Raw genomic sequence first — 22,477 nt, forward strand, 5'->3', positions numbered from 1 at the left:
ATCTTTTAGTAAAGTTGGTTTTAATATTTTGTGTTTGAAAATACCACTTTTAGAAAGTAGGTATTTTCTTGCCTAACTATCCAGGCCGGTCTCTGCTAGGTTGTGTATTCCTTGTCTGGGTTTGAGAGTGACAGGGCTGGGGGATTCCAGGAGACAGGATGGGGCAGCCCAGTGGTGAATAGAGAGATCTGCATCTAGATGGGAGGGAGGAGTTGCACCTGGGACCTGAATAGGGCTGTGCCTTCCCTCTACAATGCTGGCTCCACCCCCTGTGGCTTGTCTGATGTCTCTGCCCTGCACTGTGAACGGAGAGAAGGAATCATGTCAAAAAAGTGCTCCAGAGCTGTGCCTTCCCTCCCCTGTGCTGGCTCCACCTCCTGTGGGGCGTCTGATGTCTCCGCCCTGCACAGTTAAAGGAAGGAAGGAGTCATGTATACAAAGTGCTCAGGAACTGGTTTGGACTAGGCAGAGGCCTTTCTGCCTTCAGAGAACAAAGGATTAGGGGGTATACATATTGGGACCCTGATCCCAAGAAATTAGATCACTTCTGGAACAAGAAACCTTTTTGCCAAGGAGAAGGACCAAAGAAGCTGCAGGAGTTTGGACTGCCCCTCTGCCAGTGTGAAGTTTGCTGGGTTGGCCTGCAGTGGTTTCTTCATTGCCAAGGGAAAGGAGAAGTAACTTTTTAAGGACTTTCATCATCTACATAATATTCTCCAAGGGTTTTAACTGTGTTTGCCTCCTGCTGAAGTCTCAGGGCCAAAAGACTTCACCTCCAGCTCCCTCTGTGAATTTCCTTGCTTGGAATTCTATCTACAGACATTTGCGTGTCGCTGGGAGCTGGAAGCGCGACGCACCAAGAGGAAGCGTGTCGACGCCGCAGCTGAGATCGTCGCATCGCCGGAGAAGTGCGCCGCTGCCGCATCTCCCTGGAAGCGTGTGTTCATCTAAGCTGCCTGCTGTCGCACCACCAGAGAAGCGTGACCCTGTCGAGAGAGTCGCCATCGCATCACCAGAGAAGCGTGTCGTAAGGCCTGTTGCGGCTCCAAAGTACAGAGTGGTCGCAAGGCTGCCAGGGCGTCATCGCATCGTCGTCGCATTGCCGCATCAAGGGCGCATCAAGGGCGCCATCTTCTCGCATCGCAACCGGATCGTCGCTTCGCATCAAGGTGCCATCTTGCGCACTGCAACAGGCCCGCAGGTCGAGAATCTACGCATCACCTCTGCACCGGTAAGGCTCACGACGCATCCCTTACGCTGCGCAAGCATTAAGGCAGGACGCAACCGTTCCCCCGGGCCACAGAACCAACGCATCTCCCCTTTTGCGAGCCTTTTGTTCACTTTGCGTTACGCATCCAGGTACTTTGTTGAGAACTTTATTGCATTTAACATCAACTTGAACTAAGCAACATTTATCGTCTTTAAGTCAACTTTTAGTATAGTATTGTGGATTTTTGTCATTTGTGGTCTTGTGTTAAGTCTATATAAAAAACAATTCTTTTTATAAAACCTGTTTTGTGTCCATCTGTAGTGTTTCCACTGTATTACTGTGTATGTTCACAAATGCTTAACACACTGCCTCTGAGATAAGCCTGTCTGCTCGTGCCAAGCTACCAAGGGGGTGAGCAGAGGTTATTAAGGAGTGTAATCCCCTCATACTGACTGAAGTAAGGGTCCCTATTTGGACAAAGGTGAATACCATTGCCAACTAGAGACCCCCAGATCTAACAAAGCTTCATAAGTTTATAATTGTTATTAAGTGGGATGGTTCGATAGCAGTGCCCAGAAGCTGCAGGAAGTCGTCGCAAGATGGAGGAAATGGAGGAAATTACTTTTTCCAACAGTTCAAAGATCCGCTTTCTGGCAAAGCTCTTAACTTACAAAAGTGGTTCTTTTTAGGTCTTTGTTCTAGACAGCACGTGTGCGCTGCTCTAACCAAGACTGCTGGATCTACTACATGGGCTTCAGCCTGCCCATAGGCTTCCATTTAGCTGTCCCAATCGTCACTCTTTATTTTTTAAACTTTATTTTTCAGTTTTTTAATTTCAACAGTTACAAAAGGAAAATCCCCCCCAGATGGCATCACAACAACACATGTATACAGAGCGACATTCTCATTATGGCACTTTATAGCCTTCACCTGGATGTACGTGGACCCATGAGGACTGACTGTATAACAGACAAATAAATAGATAGCATCGTGAGGAAACAACCAGGCCTCGCACTACGCCCTGTAATAAATAGACAGCAAGAATAATTCACCACTTGTCCCTTCAGAGTCGCTTTGGGAAGACAACCCTCTCTCTGCCAATCCAGAAATACACATGGCTCGCCAGGCAAGTAAGTCTTCCGGTAGTTTCCATCCCTCCTTGTGTACCGCATATGCGTTTCTTTGGCTGGGGATTATTCTTTCACATCTCTAAGCCATGTGTGTATCTCTGGGGCCCTCTGTCCCATCCAAGTAATTGCTACCCTGTGCCTGGCAAGCACCAACATCAGTTGCAGTAATCTATAGGAAAGTTTCCGTTTCCTAGGCCTGGGGACCAATGCCAGTAGGCAATGCAAGGGTTTCAGTGCGATCTGGAGGCCTGTAGTGGCAACTATGTGATCTACCAGGCTCACCCAAAGCTCTTTAATAACCGCCAGTCCCAAGCTAAATGAAGGAAGCCCGCCCCCTCTGCACTACATCTGGGGCAGCTGTCCCCCCTGTCTTCAGATGAACGCCGCAACAAGATCGGGGTGAGGTAGGTACGGTGGCCAAAATTAAAATGTATCAGTTTAAAGCGTGCATTACATGAGACCTTGCGCGTGAGAGCCCCTATTCGCTTGCGCTGCTCCTGTTCCAGCGGCTCGCCCAGATCAGCTTCCCAGGCCGCCCAGGCTGGTGGCACCGGTGGGGCGGAGTCTTGTTTCATAGCTGCATATAGCAGGGAGATTAGTCTGCGCCCCCTGCCGCAGGACAGAAGAACCTGTAAGGTGTGGGTTGTTGGGGGTGCCTCCGAACACTGAGGCCAAGTCGTCCTTACCACATCGTGCAGACCCTGATAGTGCAGATACTGTCCTCTGCCGAGACCAAAGGTCTCTACCACCTGTTCATATGTTAAAAAGGTCTCTGTGGGGTATAGATCGGACAGAACCTCACAGCCCCCCTCCCACCAGTCAACGAAAGACATATGTTGTTCCATTGCCACCAGGGGGCCAGTATCCAGACCAGGAGCTCTCTATGGAAGGGCGCTTTTCGCAGGACCCTCTCTACGAATCTTTGCCAAACGCCCGCCGTGTGCCGCACCACATAGGGAAAATTTTCGTTTGCCCTCCTTCCCTGCAGCAATGCAACCTGTAGCTCTTGCACCGTCGCTCTGCCTGCCAAGAGTCGTGTCGAACCATCTGGCTGCCGGTTGCAGCTGCGCCGCGTAATAATATAAGTCAAAGCGCAGGGCCTCTAGGCCTCTCTCCTCAATTTTGTGATTTGTGATTTGGTTTATAAACAGTATTGAGTATTCTCTCAAATTGTTGGTGTAACCTTTTTTGACATCTCTGATAGCCCTTGTTGTGGGCTTTGAATTGCTATTTAGCTACATAGTTAATGATATATTTTCAGTATTAGACCACAGGAGCCGTTGTTCTTTGATATCATTTAATGCCCTGGTTCCCATGTGAGTAGGGTCCTCCTTGTTCTCTTTTGAGTCTCTCCTCGTAGGAGCGCATGACCGTATGAAGAGCTTCTCTACTGCTCCGGCCCGCCCAGAGCAGGGATGTAAGTAGCATGTTCAGGGTACGAAAGACCCTAGGGGGAAGAGGACACAGCGTATTTTGGAGGACGTATAGCGTCCTGGGCAGCATTACCATCTTGGCAACGGCCAGCTGACCCATTAAAGATAACGGCAGGGTATTCCAAAAGGACACTGATTTCTGCCAGGACTGAATCACCCAAACAATATTCCGGGCCAGCAATTGTGCCTCTGTTGAGGCCACTTGAATACCGAGATAACAGAAGTCCTCCTGTTCCCAGCGCAGCCCAAGCTCCGGCAAGTCCTCCAAGGGCACTGACTCAAGACCCGACAGCAGGAAGATCAGAGAAATGTTACGGTTGAGCCGTAATCTCGACGCCCTGCCGAACCGACACAACAATATCGGGAAGCGCCTCCCTCAGGGTTTTCAAATAAAATAAGGCGTCGTCTGCATATAAAGAGATAACATTGCACGTGTCACCCACCTGAATGCCCCATTGTGACATCTCAGTGCAGACACGAACAGTAAGGGGCTCTATGGCCAGGGCAAAAAGGAGTGGCGAGAGGGGACACCCCTGTCGTGTACCCCGTCCCAACTGCCACTCCTCCGATCGCGCAGCACCAAGTCGTACCCTGGCACGAGGGGACGTATATAGAATGCGAATCCATCGGCAAAAGTTGGGGCCCAAGCCCATCACTCGGAGGGCCTCCTGCAGATAGCCCCAATCAACCGTATCAAATGCTTTAGCGAGGTCGATGGATACCAGAACCATCTGTTCCTCACTACCCTGTACCTCGTGTTTAATGTGATTCAAGCGCCGTAGGTTCATGGCTGTATTACTTCCGGGGATAAACCCACACTGGTCCGAATGGACCAGATGGTCCATGTACGGCGCCAGGCGGGTGGCCAGTAGCTTGGTTAAGATCTTCACGTCAGTATTAATCATAGTGATTGGGCGATACGAAGAAGGGTTGTGCTTGTCATCCCCCAGTTTGAGGATCATACAAATTTCCCCCGCGTCATACTCTGTGGGAGAGACCCGCTCTCAAACGCCTCGTGAAATACCTGTAAGAGGAGGCAAGAAAGTGTACCCCCAAACTCTTGATAGAATTCCAGAGGGAACCCATCGCTCCCGGGTGACTTGGCGCACGGCAGGCGGCCCAGAGCTACACGGACCTCCCCCAGCGTTAGGGTCTCCTCCAGTTCCTCTTGAGCCGCTACAGGAAGGGTCGGCAGGGTCAGCCTTTGAAGGTAAGGGAGATAAGAGAATAAGATATTGGGAGGAACCCTTTGTTGAAAAAGGGAATGGGTCTATAAATGAGCAAAAATACAAAAATTCCTTTTTCCTTTTTTGTTAAATTGTGAGACTTGTGTCTCAAAAGGATCTTGGTTTAAGGTAATGAACAAAGGAGGGCATTTAGAGTTGCGACCAGATTACCAAATTTACATATTTGCAATATTGAGGTATATCAATTGTGTACATCGGGCACCAAAGGTAACAATGAGAGTGGAGAAACAAGAGGATAAGTTATATCTCTTTTTTTATTTGTTAATTATTACATGTATTCAAGTTAAAAACATCGTATTCGTTTATAAAAAAACATTTCATTTATAAAACAGTTCATGAAGAAAAAAGAATTATATGACGACGCGGCATTTCAGTGATAAAGATCGTCACCTTCTTCAGGAAACTTTTTTCTTCAATTATCACTTATTTTTTCTAAAGATTTTGTCGGCAGGACGGCCGTCTGTTCTTGAATGTTACTCTTAAGATTTAAAAATTGGGATTGAGATATAACTTATCCTCTTGTTTCTCCACTCTCATTGTTACCTTTGATGCCCGATGTCCTATCTTTACGCATTGCAGACATCAAATGGAGCCACCACTGAGCTTCCAGATGGCGAAGAAGTCTCGAACAGTCCCACTCACAGGCCTGCGTGGATGTAGGTGATGCTCGACCTACTCCCCCGTCGCAGTCCCCCACAATGTCCGCACCAACTCACCGCAGTGTCATTCCCATGCATTACTGGCCCTGCAAGTTATGCCCTCGGTGCAGGGGCAAAATGTCGATGTCTCAACCGGGGCCAGTCCCAGCTCAATCGTGGTGGACCTCACAGGTCCTCTCTCCCCAGTAGCTCAACAGGGTGGCCATGTGACCACGGGAGTCCCGATGATCCAGACCACTAGGAGCCGACCCTCACCCCTCCACGGGTCCTTGTCGTAAACAGTCCTCGGTGCTCACTCGCTGCAACCCGGCTCCAATCCTATGACTCCCCAAGGAAGTCCTCAGGCCCAGCTCCACCAGTCCTGGAAGGCCCAGTCCTGCAGTGCGTCGATTGGCCGGAGGCCCAGCAGACCCCTGGCGGTTCGCAGATGGCAGCGGGAGCCCCCCCCCCCACCGTCTCTTCGGCCCTCCCGGGCTGTCCAAACGGGTCACCAGGGTCTCGGGACGCTCCCCGCCTCGGCAGCGCAGGCTGCATCCCCAGCCCAGGCCGTCCGCAGCGACGATGACCAGTAGGCTCCAGCAGCACATACAGGACCCCAGTCTTCCTGAGGCTCCCAATGACAAAGGATGTCCTCCCCGCCCGTCAACTTCTCCTCAGGGCCAGAGCAGGAGGGCTGGGGGCGCCCGTACCGCCAGCTCACAGTCCACAGGCCTCACCTTCCACGGCTCTCGAGCCCGTCGCCAGGCCCTGACAAGGCTACAGAGCTCCGGCTCACACGGGAGGACCCCGATGGCAGCGTGCACCTCCCAAACCGAATTGCCACTCCTAGGGGTAGGCCCGCAGGGCTCCGGAAGCGCAAGCCGCTCCCCCGACTTCAATGCAGGCGGGCGCGACGATCACTCAGGTTTTTTTTCAGTTCGTGGTGTTTCCCTTGTTCAGCAGGCGCCCCTTTATGGCCGCTTCTTCATTGATCTCAGGGTTTTCGCAAAGAAATTGAAATTTCAACAGCACAATGCCTCTCATATAAAAAGCTGTTTTTCTGTCTTGAGAGCATACATCTGACTGTGCCCAATGCTGCGTTGGCTACAAAACTGCTTTTAACATGTTTGAATCAAATAGTAACGCTCAGTCAGATCACATTGGAAGCAAGCCTGCCTATAGGACCTGGCAGTACGATCATAGATTGGTCCAAGCAAGATGTGGAAACTTGGGGTAAACGCTGCAGAGGGCTGCAGTCTTCTCTGCAGGTTTCATCCTCACACAGCAGAAACATTCAGTTTACTCGTATACTTTCTTGCTGGCCTCCTCCTTCTGACTCTGTGCACATTTTCATGTTTGACAGCCTGGATATCGTAATATTAATAAGTAATGTTTTCATTTATAGCTCATGTAACCACATTTTTGTAGTTTCATAGCATTGCCACACAAGATACTATTTTTAACAACCCAGGCACAATAAATATCATATATGCCGAGGGCTTTAAGTGGGCTGGGTTTTGCTGGTGCACCAGCAGTTCTAAAAAGCAAGTGCTGGGACGGGTCCTTATCGGGCTCTCCATTTTGCCCACACCCTCTAGGCAGAAACCTCAGTTTTGGCTGATCCCTGTTTTCGCTGGAATGTCTGCTCTGATCCCGAAGCTTAAGGGAAATAATGTTCCTTGCTACAGGGAAGCATGGCTCTTTTACCATTGCAACATACTCTGCAGAACAGCAATATAATGCGGAGTACATTATTACAGTGTTCACTACAAATGACATTAACTGTCATAGTCCTCTACTAGGGAAAGTTTCTGCCCTTCATGTGCTTGTATACTTCTGCAATTAAGGCAAAGATGATGCTTGCATACTGTTGTTGCACAAAATGACATATGCCTAGCCAGGGCACATCAAGGTCACGTTCTGCTTTTTTGTTTCTTGTTTATTTTTCCTGGCAGTATATATATAGCGTGAACTTGGCACTAGGGCACTAAAGGGCTTTACATATAAATCATACATTTTTACATGACAACTGTTCTGCAGGAAGAAATGCTTTGAGTGTGTAATCGAGGTATTGAATCATATATTTTGTTAAACACCAAGGTTGTTAAAAATAAGTTGTGCGGGAAAAAAAGCTCTGAGAGAAAGGCAAGGGCTTAACTTGGATATCCTGCTTTAAACTATGGAAAAACTGAAGATGGCTTATTTAAACTAACCTTTGCAAATTCTCCCTTTGATAACCAGCCCCCCTTGAGAGAGAAAAGATTTAAAAGGAAACAAATTATTTGAAAAGGGCTTGGAAATATTAACCCTCAGATATAGCCAATGGAAATACACACCATTGACAAAGCTGACAGCCTGGGCTTGTTGTATATGCAATTTAACTTACTGTATTATATATCTGGGTGCAATGACAGAAGCCCCAAAATACTAGTGAGGAGGCCTACTACAGAAGTGCATAATTTTAGCTCACATGTTTTAAGCCACATCCTTAATCTTCTTGCCACGCCCCTTTGAGAGACCCACCAGTTTTTTCATACCACTTGAAGCCCTGCATAGGCCTTTCGTCATAGCAAGGGTTTATTTCATGAAGCATGCTACAGACAGTAACTTTCTATCTTTAAGTTTTTTTGTTTCTGAGCATGATTAGCTGCTAAATGTGGTATGTTTAGGGTAATTCAGCATTAGTCGCATCATGTTGTAAATTTGCATAACACGCCCTGGCAGCCGGGGTGCTGCAAATTGCTGGGGGCTCTGTTTCAATTCTTTTGAGGCTAGTCTTGTTCATTATTCTGTGATTCTAAATCCTGTGGCCTTGCACCCCCTCACACTGCAGTGGAACTGAAAGTGCGAGCATTTAATTGTCCCTTGCCACCGCACTCCTGGGCTCCCGCAGATAGGGCCTTTCACTGTACAGAGTAGCCCGCACTAAAATGGCCTCCCACTTCGTGCGCTGCCTGGTCAATAAAATATGAACATTGCCTATTTTTCCCAGAAATTAAACGTAGGTCAAAAGGTTGGTATGTATATGGAAATGAGTGGCAAACTGTAAGGTACTACACAATGAAAAGCTTGGTAACCGTCAAAGTCATTTTACACTCATTATCTGATCTGATGAAACCTGTTATATATGTTTCTTTTATTATATTAATTATATCGTAAGCACAAGTTACTTACCTTCGGTAACGATATATCTGTCAGAAACATTAATAGTGATAGATTCCTTACCTTAGAATTACCCCCAGGCATCAGACTGTATCCTGAAAGTTTTTTTGTTAGTAGTACCTCTGCGCGTCAGTAGGCGGCGTGCAGCTCCACGAGCGTCGTTGGCACCGGGATGATGTCGTCGGAGCTACTTAGACGCGCCCACGTGCGCTGACGTCAGTTCTTTCTTTTTGCATGTCAGCAAGTGCAGGTCCGGGAAGAGCTAGTACTCCCAGTCACTTTTTGACTGAGTTTTTCGAGGCCATTTAACTCATCTTTTCGAGTCGATTGACTCCTGGTGTCTTAGGAATGCCCGGGTTCAAGAACTGTGGAGACTGTCACCGCATGATGGCGGTGATGGATCCACACTACGTGTTTCTTTCAGATTTGCATGTACATAGGATTTTTCTAGGATTACATTTTAACACAAGTGTGCTACTTTTGTGGGCATTCTCCCAAGGGCAGGATGATATATTGAACATTTTATTACACGCATATTTTCTGCATCTACACATTTGTCAACTCCCCCCATACAGTGGCCAAAATACACACAGCCAATTTCTTTGTCAGGCATACTGCTACCACGAACTACGATGTCTGCTTGGTCATTCAATCTTGCTATATGTCTCACTCTGAGAACACGGAAGAGAACACATAGGTGCTGGTACAGGCAAAGCATTTCAGTGCTATTCAGTTTTTCTCTGAAAGTACACTACCCAGCTGGATAAAGTCATGTTTTTTAGGTCTCAGCTCTAGATGGAGCACATGTGCTGTCTCAAACCGAGACATGCTGCATCTACTGGATTGGCTTTAGCTTGCCACTGGGCTTCCTATTTGCTGCCACTATCGTCACTCTTCAATTCTATCCACATAATTCCAGAGCACCCGTGCCACATATTTCCTCCACACAACTTCACACCATGCCACAACAAACAATTCCAATCTAACACATCTCTCCCTTGAACTACCATTAACCCTGTCATCACTTCCCTACCCACCCACTGCCTCTCTCGTCTCTCCCTCAGACTCCCAGTACCCCCTCTCATCTTCCAATACCGCTGATCTCTCTCATCCTTCCCTCAAACTCCCTGTCTTCTCTCTATACTGCCTGCTCACACTCAATACCTTTCTGTACCTCCTCATGCTCTGCACTGGTTCAGTCTGTACTGTTCCCATGAGGCACAGGGTCAAGACGGATTTGCATATGGCCATGTCTGAACTTGGGTGGCTTGGTGAGAAAAATAACGATGGATTAAACCCATATCTGAGACTGGGAGTGAATGTTTTGCCATTGTTCAACATTCTGTCCATCATTTGTGTGTTTTGCTGTTCACCCTATGTGGGAAGGGTATGCCCAGACGTGGGTCTCGTGCTCACTTCGCCACTGGAGTCAAGCTATCCTGGCTGATGAACGCCGATAGCCAGAAACCGGACCTAGGATGCTTGATCCGGTCCAGGGAAGACATGGCTTGGCAGTTCGGTATGGACTGTTCCCATGAGGCACAGGGTCAAGACTGATTTGCATATGGCCATGTCTGAACTGGGGTGGCTTTGTGAGCAAAATAACAATGGATTAAATTCAGATCTGTGACTGGGGGTGAATGTTTTGCCATTGTGAAACATTTCGTCCATCATTTGTGTGTTTTGCTGTTCACCCTATGTGGGAAGGGTATGCCCAGATGTGGGTCCCGTGCTCACAACGCCACTGGAGTCAAGCTATCCTGGCTGATGAACACTGATAGCCAGAAACGGGTCCTAGGATTCTTGATTCCGGTCCAGGGAAGATATGGCTTGGCAGTTCGGTCTGGACTGTTCCCATGAGGAAAAGGGTCAAGACTGATTTGCATATGGCCATGTCTGAACTGGTGTGGCTTAGTGAGCAAAATAACAATGGATTAAACCCAGATCTGTGACTGGGGGTGAATGTTTTGCCATTGTGAAACATTTCGTCCATCATTTGTGTGTTTTGCTGTTCACCCTATGTGGGAAGGGTATGCCCAGATGTGGGTCCCGTGCTCACAACGCCACTGGAGTCAAGCTATCCTGGCCGATGAAGGCTGATAGCCAGAAACCGGTCCTAGGATGCTTGATTCCGGTCCAGGGAAGACGTGGCTTGGCAGTTCCGTATGGCCTGTTCCCATGAGGCACTGGGTCAAGACTGATTTGCATATGGCCATGTCTGAACTGGGGTGGCTTGGTGAGCAAAATAACGATGGATTAAACCCAGATCTGTGACTGGAGGTGATTTTCTTGCCATTGTGCAACATTCCGTCCATCATTTGTATGTTTTGCTGTTCCCCTATGTGGGAAGGGTATGCCCAGACGTGGGTCCCGTGCTCACTACGCCACTGGAGTCAAGGTATCCTGGCTGATGAAGGCTGATAGTCAGAAACCAGTCCTAGGATGCTTGATTCTGGTCCAGGGAAGACATGGCTTGGCAGTTCGGTCTGGACTGTTCCCATGAGGCACAAGGTCAAGACTGATTTGCATATGGCCATGTCTGAACTTGGATGGCTTGGTGAGCAAAATAACGATGGATTAAACCCAGATCTGTGACTGGGGGGTGAATGTTTTGCCATTGTGCAACATTCTGTCCATCATTTGTGTGTTTTGCTGTTCACCCTATGTGGGGTCAAGACTGATTTGCATATGGCCATGTCTGAACTACGGTGGCTTGGTGAGCAAAATAACGATGGATTAAACCCAGATCTGTGACTGGGGGTGAATGTTTTGTCATTGTGCAACATTCCGTCCATCATTTGTGTGTTTTGTTGTCCACCTGTTGCCTACCCCAATGGGTGCCCCTTCCACTTGTATCTATATCTCTTTCTCTCTTACTCTCTCTCAATCCTCTCTCTTGCTCTCTCATGCGCTCTTCCCACCTCTCTCATACGGTTCACTTGAGTTCTCAAGCACAGTTTCATTAGCATGCCTTTTCACAAATTTCTGTCCCTCAAACCCACACTCTCCTCTCATTCTTCAGGTGTTTTTCTTTTCTGCATTACATGTGCTCCATCTTTATGCACCTGTGGCCTGCCCTCCCCTTCTTTCTCACATACTCTTTCTACTCCTCTATCTCAAATTCAATCACCACTTCGTGCACAAACTACTTATCCCTCTCTATCATCCATTTCTATCTATTCTGTGCAACTCTCACCCCTATCTATTCACCATGCCACGTAATTCCACTACACAAATACACCACAGAATTCCACCCCACACAATTTTACAACTAACAATTTGAATACAACCCATATAATTCCACTCCATACCACAGATATCCACTACACTCCAAAACAAAAAATATAGACAAATAAAAGACAGTCATTTACAACGTCAATAGCTCTAACTCTTGCAAATCCGAGACCTATTGTAAAATAATTCAATCTAATAACTTTGAAGGTCTCTGCTCATTGGCTGGGGGTATGACAAGGGTGATTAAGATGATCAGTGGCTAGCAAAAGCAAGGCAATGAAAGGCTCAGATTAGATGAATAGTTTAGATAAATGCAACAGCACCACAAAAGGCAGAGGAGAGGTGTCTACCCCAACCAATAGTTGTCAAACCAGAAACATGTAAAATGATTCTCCTAGAATATGTCAGTCACAGCAGCAGTCCCAGCTCTAGCTAGATATTCTAACACTCTACACTGGTATTGCATGTATGTATGCATAGATATTTCTATAATCTGAACATTAGAAATATTGGAGTGTTGACGGATGGACCAGCTCATCAAATAAGGAACTCCGTTTGGGCAGGGCAGTGGAAGCATGTACTCCACTGACCTGTCAGCCATACAGCTCAGCATATTGAGGGATTTCTGCCAGCCTGAAAAACCCATGCAAGTTTGTAGGACTTGAGTCAGTAATATTAAAAGTTGTAGGAAAGTCCAACTGACACAACTGCAGGGTCAGCTTTGACAGTGAAATGAACAGATTGGTGGAGTGCCATTGCTGCAATTTCACCCTGGTTCAAGAGCAGTTATTGCGCAAGAAGAAATTCTTGTTGATTTGTCCTGTAGCTGGATAGTAATGTCTTTATTTTTTTAAATTCTTTGTATTGAGTTTTCAACACATTTAGGATCACAATACTGTATCACTGCATTGGCCTCCATCCCATGCTCCCCTTGCTCAACATCCCATTTACTTCTGGAATACCATGAAGTAGTCTTCAGTTAATTCAGCTGCTACTAATCCGGTGCTCTATAGATGGATATGTGCCATGGACAGCTGTGCACTTACCACCAAGAACTTCCTATGGGTGGCCAACTCTGGGTGGTTTGTGCTGCACTTTCCACCGTCCCCAGATTCTATCATACGTTTGTGATCACCCTCTGGATCTAGGCACTGCTTCCTCAGCCAAAGAGCAGTTATACCATCCCTCTAGTCCACTTTGAGATTGGGGGTGGGGGGCTCCATCTCCAACGGCCTGCTTTGTGACGTTTAGCCAAAAGACAACCAATCCCAATCATCGGTTTTGTCCCCCTCACCCGTCCCATCCCAGGAATATTTCCATGATAGCCAATATGGGATTGTGTTCTATCAGAAATTGGCATACCATTTCTAGGTTAGGGTAAAGGAGGATCCAATACACCTGAATCACCCGGCATTTCCATACCACATGCATGTAGGAACTTCTGGCCTGTCAACAACGGAAATATTCAGGGCCGCTGTCCCTCCCCATCCTCCATAGCCTGTCAGGGGTTTAATATATGTGAAAGTATTTAACCTGGTCTACTCTCAGGCGAGACAATATTACCAATTTTCGTGCTGCCATTGTTTGCCTCAATCCATTTGTCATCGTCAAAAGGCTGCAGGTCTGAGTCCCATCTTTCCTGCAATTTGTTTAGCAGGTCTGGGACATTTAGCACCAGGATTCTGTATAAGCAATATCTGCCCTTCCTACCAATAGCTAACATCATGAGTCAGATTTCTAATGGGATGTACCCTCGTGAGCGCTGTTATGTGGTCCGTGGGCTTAATCAGTGCATGTTGGTGCTGTAAGTAAAGAAACAACTGAGTTCTCTGCAAATCCTCTTTAGCTTTAAGTTGGTCATAGAACATCATATGGTATGTCTGCCAGATGTCTCCCAGTTTACAGATCCCCAACTTATCTCACTGGAGCCCTACCATTTCCGTTAGGCATGTACCCATGCACAACAGCTTCTTCCGAGTGGGCAACCTCCAGTTAAACAATGGAATGGCTGGAACAGCTAGAATGGCTGGAAGAGTGGGCAGGAGAAACTCCCCATACAGCCAAAACACTGGTGCTGGCCCGATAAAGGGAGTCTCCTTGAGTCTCGTAGCTGGGTCCCCCCGGTCCCCATCGATCCAGTCACTGACTGCCAGCAGCTGAGCTGCCCAGTATTATAGTCTGATGTCTACTGCCCCTAGTCCGCCATCATAAAGAATTGAATGCACTTCTTATGGGAAATTCACAGCACCGATCCTCCCCACTTGTAGCTATTGATGTTGGTCTGTAGGGTGGTAAACCAATGGGTAAGGATTTCTGGAGGTAGTGTGGCAAACCATACAACAGCTGTGGCAAGGCCACCATTTTGAAGAGGGCTATCTATACACCCTCATCATGGAAGGAAGCAACAGTGGTCCCAGTATTTAAAGAAAGTTACAAAAAGTGACCCGGCAAGCCATAGCCCCATTTCATTGATAGATGGCATGGATAAGGTTTTGGGCAGAGTACTCCTTGCACGCTTGAAAGATTGGGCATCAGAAAATTAGATTATGTCTAATACTCAATATGATTTTAGGAGAGGGCGGGGTACAACTGAATAATGTCTTAATTTATCTCTAATCATTAAGAAGCACAGAAGATCCTTTAAGAGTTCTATACATCTGCCTGCATGGACCTATCTATCGCTTTTGACACTGACAACCCAGTTAAATTATGGGCTATGTTGGAATGTATGGGTGTGGAAAAAGCGTTAGTAACCCTACTCCACAGGCGTCACTCCGGTACCACAGTCATAGTAAGATATGGCAGTAAAGGGGAAAAACACACCCAATTATTTCTACAGAGGGAGTCAGGCAAGGATGCATCCTATCCCCCTTCCTGTTTTTCATATACAAATGGGTTGGAGGCTTACTTATGAAGTAAAGAACTTGATTTTGCCAAAATTGGCAATAAACCTGTCTTGCTTTTATCTTATGCAGATGAAATGGTTTTATTAGCAAGGACAGCTATGAGTTTGCAGAAATCTCTTGCTGCTTTTACCGATTTTCTGACCTCGTTTGATTTAAAAGTACATTTTATTAAATCATATACAATGGTATTTGGACCTAAAGCGACTAAAACCAAAACATTTATTGTTTAGGCAAAGAAGATAGAAAAGGTCAGTAAATTCTCAATTCGCAATCTTTTTAGCGAGTAAACAACGAGGACTGGACCACTGTGTTAGAGTGATGGAATCTTGTTAGTATTCCATGTCACCTGTAAATGTAGCTGTGTCAGCTGGGAACAAGCATTCTTTGTTTAAAAACCCCTCACACACCAACCTGGTTGGTGTCATGCTTCATCATTGGGGTCCAACCAGGCAGCCGAGTGCCGCCTGGTTGTGCTTCAACGCCTGACTACAGCGGAGCGGGTGTCGTGCAATAGTGTGAAGTGAATGAAGGTGAATGTTAAAATGCACCTCTGGGAATCCTTGCCTGGTAATTTATTTGTGGCGGCCCAGGGTGTCAATTAAAAACTATGTGCTGCAACTAATAGTAAAAAAATTATGATTACTGAGTTGGCTTAATAACGGTCTACATGTTTCAGTCCCTGTAGAGTCTGGGCGGGACTTTCTTCAGGACCAGGGTGAGTGAGTGGCAAAAGGAAAGGCCACGTGGTATTTCAGCTGGGCCACGGAGGACTACTGAATAGGTGGACAGCGGAGCATTCTGCATTCACAAACAGTGACAGGAGTGACTCCCCCCCCCGTGCCCCGATTCTCTGGACCTTCTTAAGTAGCGATGATTTTTTCGCTTCCCTGAAGGCGCCTGTAACCCACAGGCGCGCCTTCCACCGCCTTTATTCCACACACCTTAGCGCGTGTGTAGGAGATTTAAACACGTGGCCTTTCTTTTTGCCACTCACTCACCCTGGTCCTGAAGAAAGTCCCGCCCAGACTCTACAGGGACTGAAACATGTAGACCGTTATTAAGCCAACTCAGTAATCATAATTTTTTTACTATTAGTTGCAGCACATAGTTTTTAATTGACACCCTGGGCCGCCACAAATAAATTACCAGGCAAGGATTCCCAGAGGTGCATTTTAACATTCACCTTCATTCGCTTCACACTATTGCACGACACTCGCTCCGCTGTAGTCAGGCGTTGAAGCACAACCAGGCGGCACTCGGCTGCCTGGTTGGACCCCGATGATGAAGCATGACACCAACCAGGTTGGTGTGTGAGGGGTTTTTAAATAAACACTGTTTGTGCCCAGCTGACACAGCTACATTTACAGGTGACATGGAATACTAACAAGATTCCATCACTCTAACACAGTGGGCCAGTCCTCGTTGTTTACTTGAGGGGTAGGGACTCGCCCCTCAAAACCCTTGCTCTCCATTTTGTTTATTCCAATCTTTTTAGCAAACAGTTGAGCTGCGAACCTCATTTAACCTTAATAGCACAGCAGACAAGTAGGGCGATGGATGCACTATTCCGTTTTGCTTGTAAATTAGGGAACAAGCCTGTGAAGGGACTAATTACCTTTATAGCCAAATGTCTTTCTATTGCCAGGTATGGAGCTCGGTTTTGGGGCTATGCTAAAAGCCAACAGCTTGCCGAAAAGTGTTCCTACCCTATCCTGCCACACAGGACTTAACTAGAATTTATGGAAGACCATATAGGCAGTTCCCCTTTTCCCCTATGGTCGAGATATGGACCTCTGAGGATTTAATATTTTCATGTGATGATATTAGAGATTGTCAAAAATCAGACAATGTTTTAAAGATTCCATGGTTTTATTATTTAGGGAGGAAATACAATGAGATTGGTCTGGAATACTTTATTGAAAACCCTGAAGGAATTCCCATGAATTCCAAAGGAATTATCAAGGAGGCGTACGATTCAGGGGCAATAGGCTTATTAGTTACCAACATGACAATATTGGAGTCCCCTGTTTGCTTTCTGCCCCTGCACAATTTTATCTATTTCCACTAAATCCCAGTTCTGATTGTATCTAACCACATTCTGTTTATACACAGTGCACTTTTTTGCCGGCATTTTCTCGCCAAGGAGGGTGGTCAAACAAGCCTATGACCTGCCCATGTGATGTCTCAGTTCAAAGAACCATGGACTTTATATTATTTTGCACATTGTATAAATCAGAGAGAACTAGATTTCTGCTTGCATTACTAAGGAATACTCACTCTTGCTCGTTTTGATGGCTTTAGCTTCTTACAGTCTTTGGCTACAGCTGAAATCTGTATTACAGTAGCTAATTACATAAGAGACTCCATTGCAATCAGAAAGCCTTATGAGTAAAATCTGTATAGAGATTTTAACTTTTTATTGTAAATCTTGTATGTATTGTATTTTATTCTTTTTAATTTGTAAATATTTTTATGGTTCTCTGAGCCGAAATAAAGTTATTCTTGACTTGACTGGCTCTAGACTCTATCATGATCAGGGGGAGCTCCATCTCGCCATATTTCCCTTAATTTTGCGTGTCAACAGGGTGATATTCCTTTCCCAGCTTAACTCTGGGTCTCATGTGTTAGAAATTGGGTTTCTGGTTGGCAAACATATGCAGCCTGTCCAAGCAGAAGCTATAATCCTAGTCAGTGTAAGCTAGATCCACACTAAAAGATAACCTGTGTTCACCCTCTGGTAGCTTGGCAGAGAGCAGTGAGGCTTATATAAAGAGGCAATTTGAAAAGTGTTTGTGCAACACACACACACATACAGAAACAGAAAGAATACCCACAAAAAGTCTGCATACAGGTTTAGAAACACAAACACTAATATAAACAAAACAAGACCAAAATGACAAAAATACAATGTAAAGAAGTTGATATATTGAATTTTAAAGGAATAAATGCAGTGAAGCGCTTAGAAGCAAGTAGCATTAAAAAAGTTACTTTACATCGTGCTGGACCGGGTCAAAGTCAAAGTTCAGGCTGACCGCGTGGAAGTGCAGGTCAGCTACAGGACCCATGCAGGACCAAGTGATCAATGTACCTTTCCTGGTCACAAACAGTGAGTTGTGTTGATATGTTACACATAGTGATGGTGATGCGTCAGTTCCGAAGATGGATGTTGGAGTCGAGAGGTCTTGAGTGGTGTGCCGAACCAGATTCTGCCACACGGTCAAGGGGATGCATCAATCTCACCAAGCTGCAGTGGCGGCAATGCGTTGTCCGATGCATTAATCTCTAGAGGCAAAGTGCTGGTTTAAATGCTATGTGGCAATTAAACTCCAGCAACAGTGTCTATCGCCGGTTCTGTTACACACAGACAAGAGATGCGCAACATTTCGTGTTGCAAGTACTTGGGCTACTTCCAGTAAGTTCAGGAACAGGAGCAGGGGTAAGGACTTTGATATCCCTAAGTCTCAAGCAACAGGAGGCAAGCCACAAACCCTTGGAAATCACTTGGATGTAAGGCAGAGTCCAGCTCTCCTTCAGCAAAGTCTGACAGCAGCAGACAGCAGGGCAACGCAATAGAGGAGCAGACCTTTCAAGCTTTCAGTCAAAAGATGAGTCATTTGAGCAGCACAACAGTCCTGATAGAGATTTATTTCAAGATCCAGAAGTGTCTGATTTTGGGGCTTGGGGGTCAGAGACCCAAAACTTATAACTAAAAGTGCCTTTGATGTGAGTTTGTAAAGTGCACAGGTTCTCCTTTCAGCCCAGTCCAGTCCATCAGGGATAATCAGTCCTTTGTGTGAGGACAGGACACTGCCTATTCAAGTGACGTATTAGACCCTGCCCAAGCAAGGCCATCAGAATGCAGATGTATTTAGATAGGTACTCAGATACATCTATCCTTCCTGTGTTGTGGGTGTCTAGAGGGCATGCACAAAGTGTAGCTGTCACCCACCCCAGACGTATATTGGAGATTGGCTGTCACGCACACAGAGCAGTAAGTGCAATGTCTACTTTCTAATAGTGCTGTAAACAAATAGAGCCTATAAAGAGCTTGTTTGACTAGGGCCCAGGCAATGAGTCTTGCATGAGACGCAGTTTGTGACCTAACTCAACCCTAAAGTATCTAACTTTTCTCCCAACAACCCGCTACTCAACACATCTAAAGAGGATGCATCTGTCGCCCCAAAAATAAGCAACCCCAATAGAAACAACATACAATACAATGTAGGACTCTATCAAAATAAAGTAATCACCGTAGTCTTGTGTAGCAGGGAATAATTCGGCCCAGGACAGGCCTTCTTTACAGATGGAATGTGTCTCTTCTTTGTCAGCAAATGCGAATAAACTTGTAGCTCTACATGGACGAAAGGAAGGAAGGGGACCAAACCCTTCCTCTATACCGCTGAATAACGTCTCATCATCCACTGGGGTCCCCTTCCCATGTTTACCAGAGCTCTCTGAGGAGGATGCCCTATGTCTGTCCTCCTGCTGTGACCACAGTTGGCCTCCTATCAGTCTACTGTGTTTCCTCCTAGAGTGGGATGGTTGACCCCCTTCAGTCTCCCAAAATGTCATTGGCTCCTTTGTTGATATGGGCAGTTATTTCCTCTCCGTGAGCTCTAAAAGAAAATGGTTCTCCACTGATACCTTACTTTTGGTTTGGCTGGGTACATCAGCATATATTGAATGTCCATAGCCCTGAGTTTCCACTTAACCTCTAAGAATGATTTACGAAGGGGCTGCACATTAGCTGCATAATCGGGGAAGAGCATAACCCTGAAGTTGGTGCAATGGACGTCTGGATGTTGTCATGCCTGCCGCAGGATAGAGTCTCTGTCCATAAGATACAGTATACTGATGGTAATGCCTCTAGGCGGTATACCCGGCTGCGGCCTTAGGGCCAGCGCCCTGCGTGCCCTTTCCAGAATGAAGTAGGGGGATAGCTCACAATCCATGATGCAGGTTCTGAACTATTCTGTGGGGAATTTCTCTCATGTTGCCCACCCCATTTCTTCTTCTCTGGGCAACAAATTCAGCTGGGCTGTCACAAGCCCATGGGGCTGCTTTAAATGAAAGGTGGTCCCTACCACTCCCCTCCCATGTGGCTGTATCCTCTCCCTTGCTGTGCCCCAAGATTCAATGCGGAGGTAAAGGTCCGTCGCTGCTGTGGGATTTCAGCTCCAGGTTGTGTCTGTTGGCAGCAAGTCCATCTCCCGGCAGGTCATTGATTGCCTCTTAAGTTTCTCTCATCCTCGACTGCCTGCATGGGCTTAGGTTGGCCATAGGGGACAAACGTAGCAGGCACCACATGGATGTTTGCATCCAAGAAAAGGTTGCCCCATAGTCTGCTCACCCAGGCTGCAGTTGCAATCCTGGCCTCGCGTATTGCCTAGACCATCTCATCCACTCTAAGGTGCCTGTTATGCTGTTACGAGCCATCACCTGGAAGTAAAAGCAGCAACGTGCCACACCCCGGCCACTCGCCTGTCTTCTCTCTTGCACGCTCCAGGAGTCGATACAGAGAGGGGTTTGCCACTATGGGTTCACAGCTCCAGGTGGTGTTTGCCACTGGCAGGCCCATCTACCCACATGTCGTATGCGCACCCAGGCCGTCGATCGCTGAAATTGTCTCTCATCCTGGGCTCCCTGAATGGGCCCGGGAGGGCCAAAGGGGGTGATTATAGGGCCACTGCACTGGTGCTTGCAACTGAAAATAGGTCACCTAAGGGTCGGATTCAGCAGGATTCTCGGAGCTGGCATGTCGCTCGCTTAAAATGTGGCTACCATCTTAGGCTGATTGGCAACGCTACCCAGTAATTTATTTCTTGGTCTTTTTACAATGTAGTGGAGGTGAGTGATCTGTCAATGGTAAGCAAGCCCCTTGGGAGCCAGGATGGAATTCATCAGATATGGTGGAAACTGTATTGTTTAGAAAGAGCCATACAAGATTTCTTAGGTAAAGAGCAGAGTGAGCACTTATGGTAGCAGCATACTTTTATACTGCCAGATCTCTGTTATTCACTGTTACTGCAACTTTGATCCATTACTCACAAAAGCAATATTTCACTCACACATATGTTCTGCTTTTAGGTGATGAGTACAAGGTGCTAAGGATATGAAATGCCAAAATAGGAAGTGAACATAGTATGCTGTTTCTTGTACATTCGTTTTTTAGTTGCTTGAGGTGTGCAGCCTTTCATGACTTTCTTCTTCAAGACTCATGACGGTCTACATTTGTTGACAACGGTCTTGGTAATGCTGATCTTTTTTATTATATTTTCAGGATCCATATAATCTGAATGAAGAGGTAATACCACCAGAATACAGGGATGACTTCAACATTCCGACATTTGCAGCTGAGAAACACGTGAGTTTTCTTTAAAATACCTTTCCATTATGTTCATGTGCCTTCTCCCTCGAATTCTGTTTCTTCCATACCATCTTCACAAAGTACATCCACAAGATATCACAGGAATAACTACATTCCATTCCCAGAAACAAAAGGAATTATTTATGTTATTAAAAAGGAGTGAATGGTGTAGAAACTCAATCCATCTCTCATCCACTGGTACTCTAGAGCTGATTTCTTAACTTCAAAGCTGGTTTTAGTGCACAGTGTAAATGTACAGAGGTGGAATTTATCTCCTGATGGAAAAGAGATGAATTAAAACAATCACCCTTCTGACTACTTGACTAACCTCTTCTGTGAGGCAAAACACACTGGAATTGATCCTATTTGTGGCCAAGTAAGGATCTATGGGCCTAAAAATGCCCTTTTACCCTAGGACCAATAGTTAGGTTTTTCTATCCTCACTTCTAGACTAGACAAAGAATTTGGCTGGCATTGACTTTAATCAATGGAGAAAATAGCTCCTATTCCTTGGGGTCAACCAGTTACTCGCAATGCTCCCAGTTTGCTTTTTTTGAGAAAATTAAGTCAACTGTTATGCATGTCACGTCTAAATAGTCTTCTTGTTTCCATTCTCTCTATCTACCAGCCCACGGACATGATCAAAATGATGAAAAGCACTCTCAGGTTGTGCGAGTTCATACTTTCAAAGTAGAGAGAGGTAAGATTTTGATGCTTTTTTTTGTGAAGTTGAGTGAGAGTGTGAGTACTATCAGACTGAAAGGATCACACAACAAACCATCACTAATCGATGGGGGTCACTCGAATGTAATGTAAATGTAGGGTGGATTTGTAGAGCGCTGCTTGTCACCCATGAGGGTCTCCAGACTAAGGTTGGGCGTAGTAGGCGTAGTGGGGCTACGCGATGTGGGCATGATGCTACGCCCACTCACGCGCTTCGTGTAGCCCCACTACGTGCCTCCCGCCCTCCTTTACATCCATAAATTTAAGTAATAAGTGCAGTAAAGGTAAATAAAGCGCTTACCTGGTCCGCGGCGTCCCGGGGCTCCTTCTTCTATTTTGCGCCTACTTCTCCCATCGAAATGTGCATGCGCATTTCTCGCGAGAAATGCGCATGCGTGAGCGGCCGCGCATGCGCATTTCGATGGGA

At 46.4% G+C, this 22,477-nt stretch overlaps 1 protein-coding gene across 1 annotated transcript in view; it reads left to right on the forward strand.

The window, feature by feature from the left end:
- Positions 1-22,021, forward strand: part of LOC147666303 (maestro heat-like repeat-containing protein family member 1) — a 73,285-nt gene extending 51,264 nt beyond the window's left edge. Inside the window, exons 16-17 of the mRNA XM_086949146.1 lie at positions 21,241-21,324; positions 21,956-22,021. Of these exons, the coding sequence (XP_086805272.1) occupies positions 21,241-21,324; positions 21,956-22,021 (150 nt within the window). The remainder of the gene's footprint in view (positions 1-21,240; positions 21,325-21,955) is intronic.
- Positions 22,022-22,477: the final 456 nt, after the last annotated feature.

The sequence above is a fragment of the Lissotriton vulgaris genome, unplaced genomic scaffold, assembly GCF_964263255.1.
Source record: "Lissotriton vulgaris unplaced genomic scaffold, aLisVul1.2 SCAFFOLD_694, whole genome shotgun sequence".
Lineage (NCBI taxonomy): Eukaryota > Metazoa > Chordata > Amphibia > Caudata > Salamandridae > Lissotriton > Lissotriton vulgaris.